Source organism: Balaenoptera ricei, chromosome 11 (genome assembly GCF_028023285.1).
Source record: "Balaenoptera ricei isolate mBalRic1 chromosome 11, mBalRic1.hap2, whole genome shotgun sequence".
Classification (NCBI taxonomy): Eukaryota; Metazoa; Chordata; class Mammalia; order Artiodactyla; family Balaenopteridae; genus Balaenoptera; species Balaenoptera ricei.
The window spans coordinates 59,971,129-59,987,949 of record NC_082649.1 but is presented as its reverse complement, the minus strand read 5'-3'; the positions used below and the strand labels follow the sequence as shown (position 1 = coordinate 59,987,949).

Below are 16,821 nucleotides of genomic sequence, written 5' to 3'. Positions count from 1 at the left end.
TTGGGTCTTCGTTGCAGTGAGTGGGGACTCTTTGTTGCGGTGCGCGGGCTTCTCACTGCAGTGGCTTCTCTTGTTGCGGAGCACGGGCTCCAGGTGTGCGGGCTTCAGTAGTTGTGGCCCGCGGGCTCTAGACCGCAGGCTCAGTAGTTGTGGTGCACGGGCTTAGTTGCTCCGCGGCATGTGGGATCTTCCCGGACCAGGGCTCGAACCCGTGTCCCCTGCATTGGCAGGCGGATTCTTAACCACAGCGCCACCAGGGAAGTCCCAGGCTATTATAAATTATATTAACACCAAGGTAATCAATAACAGTAGGATCAAATGCTGTGGTGAGACATAGGCAAGACCCTTGGGCAAGGAACAGTCTGACTTGGGGATGCTTCACAGAGAAGGTGATGGTTGAACCAGTCTTGAAGGATGGGTAGAGTTCCCAGGCAGAGAAAAGGGGAGAGGGCTCCAAGGGTTCAAGGAGGGTGAAAAGACAAGGTCAGGTGGTGGAGGAAGAACTTAGATCCAAGTGGGTGAAAGGAAGTTGAGGAGGTAGAAACAGGGTGCAGCTGTTTTTGTTTCTTTTAAGACTATGGAAAGGAAGGGGGAGGAGTGGGGCAGTACCTTTGGGGATGGAGGGGGACATGTTTTGTTATTCTGTTTTAGTTTGGGAAGAGCTGGTGTACAGCCTCTTGGACTTAATGGCCTCACAAGTGAGCACTGGAAATGTGTTGTCTGTTCTGGATGATCTGGAGCTGCGTTATTCACACTGCAGATTATTTCCGTATCTTGTTTTTCCATGTATCTGCTTTGGGTTGAGGCCTTAGATCCCGTGGGAAACCATTTCTTGCTGGTGGTAGGGGAGGAACCTGACTAAAGAGGATTCCTGCTCTATCTTTCCTGAACATTTATTTCTCTGCTGTTACTTCCAGAGCCTCCTGAGATTCTGCTTTGGCACCTCCAGCGTTTGGCCTCTGCTCAGGTAGGCTCTTTCCTGACAAAGAAGGCCTTTCTCTCTCTCCTTCCTTGTTGTGTCCGATTCCCCAGACTGCTGCCATGTGACTACAGCAGTTACTTCAGAGTTGGAGGGCATTGGCTGCCCATGCACCATGATGTTTTAAGTTCTGGAGTGTCTCCAGGCTCACAGCAAGATTGGGGGGAGGGGTGTCTGTCTGCCTATCTAAACACATAACCCCTCAGCTACAGGTTGGCCTGAAATGTGATATTGATTATGAAATCAGTGCTCCAGAAATGTAGGTTACAGGACATGTAACTGGTCAAATCGTAGCCTCAGTGGGCCTCGGTTTCTCAGTTGTTGACGTGCAGCTACCTTTCTCAAATCCAGAAGACTGTCAGCTCCTTGGAGCCAGAGATCCCTTCTTTGATTTCTATATCCCCAGACCAGTGTAATGCTTCACACAGTCAGTGTACCCAAGAAGTGTCCTGGCGAAGAAACTTTAAACATCTCAACTTTAGTTTGTTGCCCATTAGTGGAAACCATACCCATTTTCTCCAGATGAGTTGGATTGAAATTGCTCTTCACTCATAGAATTCCAGAGCTAGAAGCAAATCTTCCACTCTACACTGCCATGCAGTAAATGCTCAAGAAATGTTTGTTACTGTCCTGAATTCCCTGTCTGAGTAAATGACCCCACCTGCTACCACTCTCCACTAGTCATTCTAGATTGCCCTCTTTGCTTTGCCCCCTGTGCATTGAGTTCCTGGATTCTACTTCCTAAACGTGTCTCCTCCATTACGTCCTCGCCATCACCGCCCAGGTACAGGCTGCCCTCATTTTTAAGTCTTTAATCATTTATCTGGAGACATTTTCACTAGTCTCCTTACCTGTGTCCAAACCCTAGTCTTGCCCTTCCAATCTGATCTTCACTTTGCGGCCAGAGTGGTTTGTTTAACTGTCATCTCTGATTGCCGTTCCCCTGCTCAGGATTCTTCCTTGGCTTCTTAGTGCCAGCTTTCATTTGTTCATTTAATAAAGTATACCTATATATTTTGGGCAGATGCTATACTTGGCGGGCCCTGGGATGGAGAGCTGAATAAAACAGATGTGCGTCTTACGCGGGCTGAATTTATCATGTAATCTAGTGGGGGACACAGATTATTAATCACATAATCACACAAATAATTATATAACCACAGTTGTGATAAGGGCCATAATGGAAAAGGACCTGGTGCTGTGAGAGGGCGTGGGGAGCTGGTGTGCAGGAGTGTGGGAGGGGAGGGAGAGGCTATGGTCAGGAAGGTGACCTTTACGCTGGGCCCTGAAGCATGGTTAAGGGCTAGCCAGATGTGAGGAATGTCAACTGATGTGCACAGGATACAAGGACCTTTGGGTATCTGGCCCTTACCTACCTGTCTAACCTTGTCTCTTACACTCTGCTCTGCATGTATTGCTGTCCCAATCACACTAAGGCCTCTTTCTCACCATGGCCGATTTCAGTTCTTAGCTCAAACAAAAAAATTAATTTCTCTGAGATGCCTCCTGTGAACTCCTGAAGGCAGACTTAGGGGAAAGAACACCTCTTCCGGCCTCCTTGTCCCTTTGAGAGGTGTAAATAATGTGGGGCAGCGGCCTTCCTATTATATCCAGTACAGGCATTTAGGAGCAGTTACTTGGGCCAATAAGGGGTGAGGGTACCGATATCAAACTAAGATGAGGAAGTAAGTATACAACCCCTCTAAAATATCAGACTCTCCTGGGAGGGAAGCCATTGTGAAAAGTTGGGGAGAAAAATCCTGGGGTGATTTTGATCCCACTCACAACTTGCTAATATGTATTATCGCCTTTTGCTTTCATAATAACTGTCCAAGGTGGTGATTATCTTTGTTTTATAGAAAAAGACATGCCTGTTGGCAGAAGTTGAGTAATTTGTTGGGCTCCATGTCCTGTGGTACTCTTTTGTGCTGAGATGCTACTCATATTTGCTAAATAAATGAATTTTGATCATTTTTAAAGTGCACCTCTATGGTGAAGATAATAAAAGTTGACTCTGTGGTACTTTGAAATGTGCCTCTTAGGTTGCTGTCCCAGCTTTTCTCTGATGTTCCCTCTCCTTCTATGCGCAGACACACCTCTTAGTTCATTATATTGTCTTCATATTGCATAGATAGGGGAAAATGTTTGAATAATGTATCTAACTGGGTTTAATATTTAGCCACATTGCTGCTTTTATATTAAAGAGATTATATTTTAGGTAATGTAGGTTTCACTCTTACAGTATAACTTATCTAGGTAACGTTCATTTTAGATTTAGGACATTATACTAACAAATATTCGTTGGACAAATTATGAAGCTAGGGTGTGCCATATTTATGGATCTCTTTAAAATAGTCCAAATACCATACAGTCTTTTTTTTTAGCAGTGGACAGAAGTAGAGCAATTGAATTTTAGAGTTTAGCTTTGTGTTTTATCTCATATTCTACAGGTTAAACAGTTCTCTCTTTATTGGTATAAAGCATTATGAGTACTACAGAAGATACTTAGAATGAGAATATTCAATCTACAGTTTCAAGGCTTGATTTTATCCTTTGTTCTCCTATTCTGTGAGCATTTGCTAATCCTCTTGTGAAGGAAAATGCTTTTTCAGAAACAAATGGAGAGAATGTAATATGCAAAAGTACGTTAAAATTGTAGCTTGGGTAAGGATAAATTTTTTTTTAAAAATAAATTTATTTATTTATTTATTTTTGGCTGCTTTGGATCTTCGTTGCTGTGCGCGGGCTTTCTCTAGTTGCGGCGAGCAGGGGCTACTCTTCGTTATGGTGTGCGGGCTTCTCATTGCGGTGGCTTCTCTTGTTGTGGGGCATGGGCTGTAGGTACACAGGCTTCAGTAGTTGTGGCTCGCGGGCTCTAGAGCAAGGCTCAGTAGCTGTGGCGCATGGGCTTAGTTGCTCCGCGGCATGTGGGATCTTCCCGGACCAGGGCTCGAACCCATGTCCCCTGCATTGGCAGGTGGATTCTTAACCGCCGCGCCACCAGGGAAGTCCCAAGGATAAATTTTTTACAGCAGAAAATAGGATCTTCCTAAATTGTACTTAAATTACTTGCTTGGTGTTGGCTATTCTGTGCCACTGGGGAGGACTCTTGCCATAACAAAATTGTATGCAAACTCTAAAGGTGAAGTTATTTTCAAGGTGCCATTCAATTTTTAGATGACCAGTAATTACCTCAGTCTGTCTTTTGAATGGTTATTTGCCTGCAATTTCCTTTCTCAAAGAACAGTTTCTAAACATTTCGAAAAGTTTTTAATGGAATTATTTATTTAACTTTTTAAAAAAAGTTTTACTTTGCAAAACTTTCTGTTACAAGTTATGTGAATCTTTTAAAAATATTTATTTATTTATTTGGCTGCGCCGGGTCTCAGTTGCGGCATGCGGGATCTTTAGTTGCAGCATGTGGGATCTAGTTCCCTGACCAGGGATCAAACCCGGGCCCCCTGCATTGGGAGTGTGGAGTCTTTGCCACTGGACCACCAGGGAAGTCCCTGGAATTATTAATTAATAATGTTTATTAGGTGAGTCTTTGGCACTTTGGTGGCATTAGGGAATTTCCTCTTTTTAGTTGATTGCTGGGTCAGGTAACTCACATGGCATGTCAGAATGGGAGGAAAAAAAGAAATGTCAAAATAGATTTATTTTAGTGCTGTTGTTTCCCTGGGAATTAGAAAGGCCTACGTCAAAGGGGGAGGCATTGTATTATTTCAGGAAAAAATGCAGGGCCCAGGAGTCAATTTAGGCAGCTCTTACTTGGGCGTAGGACTGGGGCCATAGGAAGTCCTTATCCTATTTGACCCTGCTTTCTCATCTGTTAAAATGGGTATGATACTTCCATTGTATTCTTGGTTGTGAGGAATAAATTATATAACATATGTAAAGAATCCAGTGCATACATAGATTCCCAGTAGTTGAATTGTTTACTCTTTTTGAAACCTGCATTAAAACAAAACAGTGGGCAGTTGTGGCAGTAGAAGACATTTTTAAAACTTGAAATGAGACAATGAAAAGAAAGGTCAACTGTAGTTTTGCTGTAAGACTCATTTCTATATAAACCTATTTCGGTTAGTAATAGATTTTTAGGAAAGTAATATGGGTAATAATGAGAGAGATCTAGTAAGTCAAGACAAAAATTGGTGTTTATGGAACTTTAAAGTGAACAGTGTTTTTAAATTGGTTTAAATTTTCTAATGACCTTATTCTTATGTCGCTCTCATGTTAAAACCTAGAGTTTTTCTCTTCTTTTGAGGCCTCATATCAGCTCTGTGATGTGAAGCTGCTTCTGTGCATTTTTAACTCTTTAATGGCACTTGAATTAACCTTAAGTATAATTCAAAGATAGATATGTGGTGAATTATTTAGTCTAGCAAGTTTTCCATTGATTTTGAGAAGCTAAGAGTTCATCACAGTTCCCTGAATGGTGAGCCACTAGGTAGTTTTCAAGATCAGCCTTCCTAACCCTATGAAACTTACCTCACTTCTACCCCACGGCCTAACTTGACGCACATTGGCGTTCTCCTTTCGGAAGCCGTATGCGCACTCTGCTGCCTGTTTCCCCCACTGTCAGGAATGGTGTCCCGCTGCTCCCGGTGAAGGGTAAGGCCTGATCTGTGGGTTGCCCCGTCCTTGGGGATCCTGCCTTTGGTATCCTCTGCTCTTCCTTTGACGGAACTCACTGAGGTTAACTTGTATAATTGATTGTCTTTTTATGTGTAGATAACTTATTTGTAAGATTCTAAAGGACAGGGACTGTGTTGTGTTCTACACAATTAGGGCTCAAATGTTTGCTAATAAATAGACTCAGTGTTCCTGTTCCTTCCTCAGCCTGAAGAAATTGCATACTTTGTCCCTCAAGGGAGGTAGAATATTTCATTGAATATGCCTTCTTTGTTAAGATTACATAAATATGTATATATGTTTTCAGGGAAATTGGTTTACTTTATAGATCTCAATGGAAAAGTAAATTGAATAATTATGTACAGAAATTCAAAATTTTAATAACGTCTGCCTTTCCTAGATTAAAAGGCAGCACACATCTGCTGTGAAAAATTTGAAAAGAACAGAAAAGCATAAAGAGAAAGAAAACTACAATTTTACCAATTAACATTTTGGTATTTTTAGTATATATGCAGACAAATTATATGCTTTTAAAGAAATTGGGATCCTATGCCATGAAATTTGGTGTGTGAATTTTTTTACTTAATATTTTATTGTGACAATTTCCCATGAGATTAAATAGCTTCAGAATATAGCAGCATAGTGTTAATGTTAGGTATAGCATTTCCTTATTGTAGACCTTTCGGCTATTTCTGAGATGTATATGTATATATACTATATATATATACATATATATACTTTTTTTTTTTTTTTTTTTTTGGCCACACCTTGTGGCATGTGGGGTTTTAGTTCCCTGACCAGGATTCGAACCCATACCCCCTGCATTAGGGGCGCGGAGTCTTAACCACCGGACAGCCAGGGAAGTCCCTGATTTTTTTTTTCTCGTATATGAATATCACTGAACATTGTTGAATATAAATATTTGTTCATGTCTTTATTTCTTCAAGACATAAATCTAGTACTAAGATTTTTAAATCGAGGGTATTAATTATTTTAAGGCTCTTGATGCAGGTATTGCCAAATTGTTTTTCAGAAAGGTAATTTGCAGTCCCAACAGTATGAGAGAATCCCCAAATGATTCTGTCTTTTAAGTCAAAGTCAATGAAATGTTAGGTGCCAGTATTTTTGTTAATGGATCAGTTTATTTTTTTTCTTTTCCAGCATTCTTTTTTGACCACTTTTTCATTACCATCTTTGTCACAATATCAGCAGGGGGGATGAAAAGATGATAGGGAGTTAAAATGAGTTTTGACAGTATTAATAAAAGCTTTGTAAGAGAGATTTAGATTATTAAGTTTTAAAATTCTCCATAACTTCCAACTTATATTCTGTTTTCCTGGCAAAGGAGTAATTGTGGGTTGGCTTTATTTATTTTGGAGTAATTTCTACACACCAACTTGTGCTTAAGTCATTATTTATCATGTGGGCACTTTATATGAGGGCTGTCACCATACTAATTTTTGAAATCTCACTTTACCATCAGGTAGAAATGGTGACATGCTTATTAACATTTTTCATCACTTTAATGAGAGGCAATTCTGTTTAGGAATTTGAACTTATTATCTGTGCTGCTGCTTCAGGTTTTGTGGCTTGAATGTTAACCCTTTTCTACAAATACTAATACTGCTTTCTATCAGTTAATGGATTGCCTGACTCCTGAATTCGTTCAAAAATTCCTTGTTGTGTCCTGGAATATAGCTTGTTTACTTAGAGGAAATAAAGATTACTTAAACCAGCACTTTAAGGGATAGATCTGCGTTGGCAACCCAGTCACTGCCTCGAGAGACTGGAGCAGGCTTTTCAGCCTGGCATTCCTGGTTACCTCAGTGGCCCTGAGTCCATTAAAATTGACTACCTCGAAGAAAACTTGAAGAACATACTTCAGTAGGCAGTTACCTTCCCTTGAAAAATACTTTATTAGACATTTGGAGGTACATTTTTGTCTATTGGGACATTTCTCATAATAAATGGTTGACTGAAATCTTCTAATTTGTAGTTTCTATCTTGATTCCATTCAGTGGCTACAGACTGATACTACATGATACCCACATAGTAATATTCAATCAATCCAGTGAAGAACTCTGGATTCTTCCGTAACTTGGGACGTGTTGACCTGTTTGTGGTTTCCTCTGTTTTTTTTTTTTTTTTCTTTTTTGGCCGCGCCCTGCTGCATGTGGGTTCTTAGTTCCCCTACCAGGGATCGAACCCACGCCCCCCTGCAGTGGAAGCGCAGAGTCCTAACCACTGGACCACCAGGGAATTCCCTGGTTTCTTCATCTTTGATTTATAGCTTATATTGATAACACCCAGGAGGAGGAGTGCTGTTCTAGAAATGTGGCATGTTGTTTACTTTGGATGAAAAGAGCGGCAGTGGTGACTGCCACTGGGGTTGTGTTTATTTTGCTTGATCTGGAGGTTGTTGATATTCCTGGAGGATTGAGTCTACTGTCTTCTTTCCAGCCTATACCATTTTTGTTATAGGTATCTTTGAAATTTTAGCAGTTAAATCAGGGCAGTAATTTTCATGGAGAGTCTGTTAGTTCCTTCACTTAAGTTGGCTTTTCTCCAAACATACGTTTAGTCTGATATTTCCCCTAAGTAAGAGTAACAACAGTGTTCATTTTTTTGGTGTTTGTAAAAGATACCAGATAATTTCCATGTGTAAGAAGCTTAAATACAGTTTTAGCGTGGCTTTATAAAAACTCATCTTTTAGCTGTATGTATTGGAGGGGGAGAGTATTGGCACAGATACTTTTTTTCAAGCATGTAATTTGTTTGGGAGGTTTTTGTGTATTTGAATATTCGTGGTCTGGTTTGGGCGGGAATTTAATATCCCAAAGTGCAGAGAGGCTATAGAAGTAGCCTGATTTTTGCACATGGCCCTTTTTGCGTGACCGGCTTTCTCATGCCATGGATTGGTTGATAATGAGTATCCACGCGGAGCCACCTTTGTTCAGTGTGCTCTTCCTCACCTCTCCTAGGGAGAGGTGTGAGTTGGAGACCTTTGTTTGATATACAGACCACACTGCAGTGGTGAAGATGTCAGTGAAAAGCCAGAAGTGAATTTTGACAAGAATAACAGGGTGAATTCCAACTTGACAGTAGGTTTAACAGAGGCTGGTTTTACAACTGTTTTCAGCAGCTTGCAAAATGTGTGTAGGGCCGCCCACACTTCCTTCCTCTTCTCCAGCCACACCCGCACGCCTCAGTTGCTTCTGCTCTCTTTAGTAAACTGGGAGAACATCGGTGTGTTCTTGCAACACATTACTAGTACTTGTTTCTCAAACGTGGATTTCCATATTGTAAATGGCCTGTTTCATTTAGGTCCTGCCTAGCTATATGCATGTGTGAGCACACGCTGAATAAGAAGACTGCTTTAGAATGGCCTAATTTAGTGCTTTTGCTGTTTTAAAAGATGTCATCTTAGCTATGTAGTCATTAAAAATAGTGATTTAGAAGAACTTAGTGCATGCAAAAATGTTTATCCTATAGTAGAGGAAAAAGTAGTCATAAGACTTCATATACAATATCTTAGCTTTGTAAAGAAGCATAGGTGTAAAGAATATATACTCAAACCTGAAGAGAGGTCATCCTAGATGAAATTATAGGTGTTTTTTGTTTGTCTGTTTTTAATCTGTGGTGCTTTTCTTCATTTTCCAAACTTTCTAAAGTGAACTTGTTTTGTGGAGAGAAGTACTTAGAAAATGGTTACACTGCTCCCCCTCCTCTCCAATTTATGTGTGTGTGATCCCATTTTATTAAAACCTTTGTGTCTGGCATGTATTATACATAGAACATAATTTGGAAAGCTGTGTCCGAAATGTTAACAGAGATAATCACAGAGGATAGACTGATGGATAATTAATTTAAAAAAACGTCCCTCTCTTTTTTGCCAATATATATGTTCTGATTTTATTTCTTTCTTACACTGCATAGATGTTTCTTTCATAATTGAAGCAAAAATACTAAAAGGAAAATAATAGGTCAAGTGAAAAAAGAATACAAGATATAAAGTTATATATAGAGTGATCACACCTTTATAAAACAAAATGAAGCGGTATATAAACATTTGCAGAAAAACCACCAAAATATTAATAGTGCTGATCTTTTGTAGTAGGACTGTGGATGCCTCTTTATTCTTTCTACTTCCTATTCTGTATTTTCCATATTTTCTATTAAAATATGTTACTTTGATAGGAAAAATATAAAGGAATATTTAGTCCTTTTTAAAAGGATAGACTTGATAGAATGTCATCTTAGTATCATTTGAAAAGCAAATACTTAGATTTTTGTGGGATGCTTTATTGAAAAATCATCAGACTTTGATACCAAACTAGAGATTAGTTTCTTTATCAACACCCATTTCCAAGTTAATACATTTTAGGAAACTAAGCAGTAGAAGATTTCTGAAAACAGAAGAGAGATAATAGCTCAGTAAATTCAGTCTCTTGACGTAGACTGGAAGACCAGAAGAATTTCTACTTGGGTAGGGGAGATTACCATCAGTATAACAATGATAGTGGTGGTGGTAGCTAGTATTTACTGAATGCTTACTCTGTGCCAGGCTTTATTTTAATCACTACCTTTATTAACGCATTTAATCCTCACCACAATCTATGAGGTGCTCTTGGCTACTGACATTTTCTAATGAGGAAACTGATGGTACAGAGAGATCAGGTTTTGCTCAGGTCCAGTGACTCGTGGCTGGTGAGCTGGGATTCAGATCCAGTCATTGGCCTTCAGAACCAGTCCTCAGCCATGCAGGACCATCGCACTGCTTGGCCAGAGAGACTGGGGGTGAAACTGGCTGTTGGAAAGAGAGAAGCAGGCATGGGTAATGGGAGGAGCTACTGTATCCCACTTGGAGCTGAAGGACCAGGTAGGCATCCCAGGGTTCAATTCTCACTAGAAGTGGGCCTGTGCCTATGGCTTTGCTGGCCTCGTCTGTGTGGTAGCTGTGTCTCCATCTCTTTTCATCCCCTCATTCCCAGCAATAAACTTGGTTTCACATCCACCTTTCCTTCTTTCTTTTACTTTTCCTGCTTTCCCCCACCTCTTTGTACTCCCTTTCCCCCAAGCTCCTGTGAGCTTGAGTTTAATGCTTACCTGGACGAACTCACCTGTGTAGTGTATTGTGTAAAGTGCCTTGGCGTAGTTTGTTTGGAACTTCATTTGTGTGATATTTCAGTGTTGAGGAAAGGCCTGCAAGGCTGCCTCAGTCAGTCAGTATTCCCTCACTGTGCCGTGAACTTAGATATCAGTGAGCCTCTCACATTCTCTTTGTTCATAGAGTTTCTTTTTTTACTATCAGATGGAAAGCCTCTAAAGCAAAGGTGTTTTGTGTTGTGTGTTCTCTGGTGCTGGTGTTGATTTCTGCTGCCCTGCTAGAGGATGGTGTGTTGGGAAGGTTGCCCTCCCTGGATATTGGAGTGGGTGTTTCATGAGCCCAGAGGGCATCCTGCAGGCAAGTTGGGCTCCCAAGCCAGGCTGAGCAGGCTTGGAGCTGCAGACTGCTGCTTACAGGGCAGGTTGAGCCTCCTTGTGCCTACCTTGCAGGCTCCTAGTGAGGATTCAGTGCAATGCGGATTACGTGCTCGTTACCCAAGAGGCATTTAAAAACGGTGACTTGACTGTTGTTCGTTATTATAATTTCCTCCTTCTTCCAGTGCAGTAATCCTTCTGAGCTGTCTACCTGGACCAGTCTCCATGTATCTGTGCACTGTGACACTCCTGTTGACTAAAGATTCCTTGGACGGGTTGCAGTTGATAGAGGAGAGAAAGAAAATGGGAGGCTGGGTCACGGAAGACAAATTTACCATTTTTATATGTTCATCTGGATCCAGCCTGAGGGTTTATATTTTAACTTTAAGCAAAGTTAAGTAGAACTAAACTAAAATCTTTTTTGTGTTTTCTTTTAGGAGAAAGAAGCACGTAACGAAACACAGTAATAACAAGGATTATTCAGTATGCAGTTGGCAGGGTATGTCTTGGAGCTGGTGCAGAGTCACCTTTACTTTATATAAGCCGCATCTTAACATTTTCCATTGGTGTTCAGGATGATTTTCAGGCACTGCAAGATCCTCCAAGATCAAAAAATGATTTAATTATTTCCTATGCTAACTCAAAATATACTCGATAGGAGGGTTAAACAGTGTATTCAAAAAGATGTTCAATAACAAGGATATTTTTCCTCCCAACTTTCAGTTATACGTAACTTCCTGTTTTTAGGTATACAATTGTAGTTTCATAGGCAATGAGCAAGAGATATGTATACCCAGAAAAGCACCAAAAAAAGTAAATTCTTTAATAGAGTATCATTTCATTACAGGGTAGTCTGTCATTAAGAAGAGACCCTAGGGCTTCCCTGGTGGTGCAGTGGTTAAGAATCCACCTGCCAATGCAGGGGACACGGGTTCGAGCCCTGGTCCGGGAAGATCCCACATGCTGCGGAGCAGCTAAGCCCCGTGAGCCACAACTACTGAGCCTGCGCTCTAGAGCCCGCGAGACACAACTGCTGAGCCCACGTGCCGCAACTACTGACGCCTGCACGCCTAGAGCCCGTGCTTTGCAACAAGAGAAGCCACTGCAATGAGAAGCCCGTGCGCCGCAACGAAGAGTAGCCCCCGCTCGCCACAACTAGAGAAAGCCTGTGTGCAGCAACAAAGACCCAACTCAGCCAAAAATAAATAAATAAATAAATAAATAAAATTTTAAAAAAAGGACCCTATAAGATTCTTCCCTGTGAACTTGCTAGTAGATTAAAAATTATTTCATTGTGCCCTTTTGCTAACACAGTACTGGGAGGAGAAATGACAGTGTGTGAATAGTGATTATCTCTGGGTGTTTAAGACCCTGAAAAAAGACTTTTTCCCTCATCTGTATATTCATTTATTACTTTTGTAATAAAAAAAAATCTTTAAATTAAAAAAATGAATTAAGGTAAAATTCAAACAAACTCAGATTTACTTGTAAAGTCTGATTTATATGCCACTGTAGAAGACATCTAAACTAAAGTGATAGATGAAAAATAAATATTAGGTAACTTGGTGGCAGCCTGAAGAAGTTTGTTTTTTTTTTTTTTTTTTTTTTTTTTAAAGAACTAGATGCTTTTTTTTTTTTTTTAATTTTCATTTTATTATTTTATTTATTTATTTATGGCTGTGTTGGGTCTTCGTTTCTGTGCGAGGGCTTTCTCTAGTTGCGGCAAACGGGGGCCACTCTTCATCGCGGTGCGCGGGCCTCTTATTATCGCGGCCTCTCTTGTTGCGGAGCACAGGCTCCAGACGCGCAGGCTCAGTAATTGTGGCTCACGGGCCCAGCTACTGCGCGGCATGTGGGATCTTCCCAGACCAGGGCTCGAACCCGTGTCCCCTGCATTGGCAGGCAGATTCTCAACCACTGTGCCACCAGGGAAGCCCAAGAAGTTTGTTTTGAAAGCGAAAGTTGCATTTGCAAACTCATACAATAGAAACATAGACTTGGGTAGAATTTTAAGAGTAATTACCGCCATTATAATTAATTGAAGTTAAAGATTTAAAGATAGTTTTCTGCCCCCTGGAGTTAGCTTAGAGTTTCTATTTTTGAAAATTAGACATGCCCTGAATTAAACTTTCTTTTGGGGAACTACTGTCCAAATAAAGCAAGACTTTTCCACTTGGGTTTTCCTGTTAATCTTATTAAAATTATTAGCTCAGATGACAAGGATAATACATAGTATAGAAGAAATTTGCTTTTTCTCCAGCCCCTGTACATAGTATGGGTTTCTTATTTTAAAAAATCTTAATAGAAATAGGATTTTGTTTCTGAAATTAATGCAGAAACAGTGTAGCATAGTGGTTAAAAGCACAGATTTTGGTGTCAAGATAGCCTTGGGTTCGAATCCCAGCTCTTTTACACACTGGCCCTATAGCCTAGGCCAAGTTACTCATTATTTTTGTGCCTCAAAATGAGACTGATAATCCTATCTCTGAGGGCAATTTACAATTAAAAAACCAAATCACTCAAAATTACTCTGAGGGTAATTTACAATTACAGAAAAGCTTGAGGGGGCCCCAGATATGTGATTCAGATCATTTCAGTTTGCATGGGAGAATGACTGTGCCTCTTTTATAGTATTTTAACCCTTAAGATACTATTATCCTAAATATAGTATTGTTAAGAGTGGCCAAATGTTTATAAGAGGTGTATGCTTTGAAATAAGAGTTCAGTTTGAACCTTAGCTTTAGCACGTACCTGGAACACAAGTGTTTTCTTGGCTATAAAATGGAAATAATACTGACCTCTTAGGATTGTTAAGATCCAATGACACAATCCAATTTGATTCATTTTGTACAAGTACATGTAGTAGGTCTTCAGTAAATGTTAGCTTTTCTTTTCTTTTAAGCGAAAATGAGATTTAAAGGTGTTTAATGCTAGTGCTTAAAAAGAAAAACTACCTTATTTTATGTACAATTTAGTTTTTTGGGATATTTTCACCAAAGTGGAGTAAATGCTGTAAGTACTGTTCTTAACAAAAAGTAACTGAAAATGTGAAACTGTATACCAGGAGCATTAGAAAATGCTTCACTGAAGGGATGAATGTGCACTAACAGGAAAGATCTAGTCTTGGGAGATGGCTGTATTTTTCATTGGATTTTGTTATTTAATTCTGTTAAGTTTTGGTCAGAAAAAATAATAGTGGGAGTTCAGTCTGTGAGATTTAAAGTGATGTCTTAATTTATGTAATTATATACATTTAAAAATTTTTCTGAGTCAGGGTCATTTATAAGAACCTATTTCTATATTTTAAGGTTTACACTATAAAGGATGAGAATTTTAAATTCCATATGAAATGAGGTCTTTAAAGCCAAATGGTCTTTAACAGTTAAATGGTTTAAATGCATGCTTGTCTGTTCTTGAAATATAAGCAGATCATAGTAGGTTTTGTTTGAGAGTTGGAAAACCGTAATAAAGATAAGCATAACTGATAAGCACGAAGAGTGAGTACCAGTCAGTCAGCAAATAATAAGCACCTACTGTGTGCCACTTACTGTTCCAGGCACTAGTGATGCAAGAGCAAACCATTGCCTTGTAAACATTTTGAAAAAAAGTTGCATTTCAAAATTTAACAAAATTTTAATTACCTGCTGTATGTAGAACTGTTCTAGGCATTAGGGAAGGGTAGAAGTAAAAAATATTGATAGAACCATAGACCCCTCAGGAACCTTGCAGTCTCAGGATAAAGGCGGTATATACAAAAACCTATAGAATAAGACCGCCTGGGATGGTGGTGTCCCATGGTGCTTTGGAGATGCAGAGAAGAGAAGGGAAGGTAATATCACCTGGGAGAGTTAGAGAAACCTTTATTGAAGAGATTTTAAAGGAAATAGTGCTAATTTTGGAATAACAGGAAAAAGTTGTTGGTTTCTGTCCAAGTGTATATTCTTTGTGTTTTCCCTTTCTTGTCAATCCCTGACTTCTTTTTTAAGACACTAATAGAAATTACTTTTGGAAAATATTCTTTAAAAACATAGCTTATCAAACTTGCCAGTTTTCTTATTTCTGACATCACCAAAAAATTGTTTCAACAAACTAACTTTTTATCAGTTTGCAAAGTAAAATGGTATTTAAATTATCAACCTTTATAATGTAAATCCTAAATATGTAAATAGGTTGTTATAAATGCTCCTGACTCATTTTATGTCTCAGTATATTTATTTCAAGCTTCTCTTAAAATTTAAAGAAAAATGAAGCTATAAAAGGAAAAGTCACAGAAAACTTAATTTTATTTCTCTTATTTTTGTAGATGTCCATGGCGACATTGAAAATGAATTCCTTATTTTCAGCAGATATATGAGAAGATCCATTTTCAACAGTCTAAATATTTTTTCTTCGGTTGGACCAGCATGGCAGGATTCAAGCGAGGGTATGATGGGAAGATTGCTGGATTGTATGATCTGGATAAAACCTTGGGTCGAGGTCATTTTGCAGTGGTTAAACTTGCCAGGCATGTCTTTACAGGTGAAAAAGTGGCAGTAAAAGTTATTGACAAGACAAAATTGGACACTCTAGCCACTGGTCATCTTTTCCAAGAAGTGAGATGCATGAAACTAGTGCAGCATCCCAACATCGTACGCCTTTACGAAGTTATTGACACCCAGACCAAACTATATCTTATTCTAGAACTTGGGGATGGAGGAGACATGTTCGATTACATAATGAAGCACGAGGAGGGACTTAATGAAGACTTGGCCAAGAAGTACTTTGCTCAGATAGTTCATGCCATATCTTATTGCCATAAACTCCATGTGGTTCACAGAGACTTAAAACCTGAGAATGTGGTCTTCTTTGAAAAACAGGGTCTTGTAAAGTTGACAGACTTTGGTTTCAGCAACAAGTTTCAACCAGGGAAGAAGCTCACTACAAGCTGTGGATCTCTTGCATATTCTGCACCAGAAATTCTGCTTGGTGATGAGTATGATGCACCTGCGGTAGGTAGGTAACCTTCCAGTATTTGTCCTCTTGAATTCTACTGGCTAGAGTGTATTTGGTCAAATCTGTTGTTGTTGGTATCAAAATAATTTCTAAGAGAATTTCTGTTAAATGGGTCTTAGTTAACAGATTGGGTTTCACGAATGCCATGTTTCTCTAAAGCTGGCAATGAGTTTATTTTACCTTTTAGATGGCTAATGTCGAAAGTGTATTTGTCAGCACAAAGGAAAATGAGTTAAGTTGCTATCTAAGGTAACCTCTCATCTGCCCGTTTTAATTTTTTTTAAGGTCTGAGTACTTTTCCTGTCTTCTGAGATACTTCTAGTCATCTCCTTCCTGTGAATACTTTTTAACAGTCATGAGACCCATATTAGACAGATACTGTGAATATGACAGTGCAGTGTGAAGAATTGGGGCATTGGAATCATTTATTGTGACCTTGAACAGTGTACTTGACCTCTCTCTGCTTCATTTCCTCATCCATAAAATAGAATTAGATCAGATACAGGTATCGTATGTTCTCTTGTTTACTTTTCACAGTGACCTGTGTGGTGGTTATTGTCTGTCTCATTGTACAGAAAAGGAAATTGATACACAGAGTGCCTGCTGTGTGGTGGATTCCAGAATAGTGGTAGCATTTGGCATTCCCACTGACCCTCTCCCTTCACTCCAACACATTTTCACGCTCTCACTCACTTGTCTTGAGTTATTTAGTTGTGGTAGAAGGGTTTATTGCT

At 39.5% G+C, this 16,821-nt stretch overlaps 1 protein-coding gene across 3 annotated transcripts in view; it reads left to right on the top strand.

The window, feature by feature from the left end:
- SNRK (SNF related kinase) overlaps positions 1 to 16,821 on the top strand; it is a 63,621-nt gene that overhangs the window by 2,601 nt on the left and 44,199 nt on the right. For 2 of the 3 annotated variants that reach the window (XM_059939262.1, XM_059939263.1), the window contains exons 2-4: positions 11,533 to 11,594; positions 15,399 to 15,518; positions 15,614 to 16,087. In XM_059939262.1, coding sequence (XP_059795245.1) covers positions 15,446 to 15,518; positions 15,614 to 16,087 — 547 coding nt within the window. In that variant the 5' untranslated portion in view covers positions 11,533 to 11,594; positions 15,399 to 15,445. Of the gene's footprint in view, positions 1 to 917; positions 968 to 11,532; positions 11,595 to 15,398; positions 15,519 to 15,613; positions 16,088 to 16,821 lie in introns of all 3 variants that reach the window. The other variant, XM_059939261.1, reaches the window with a different exon arrangement.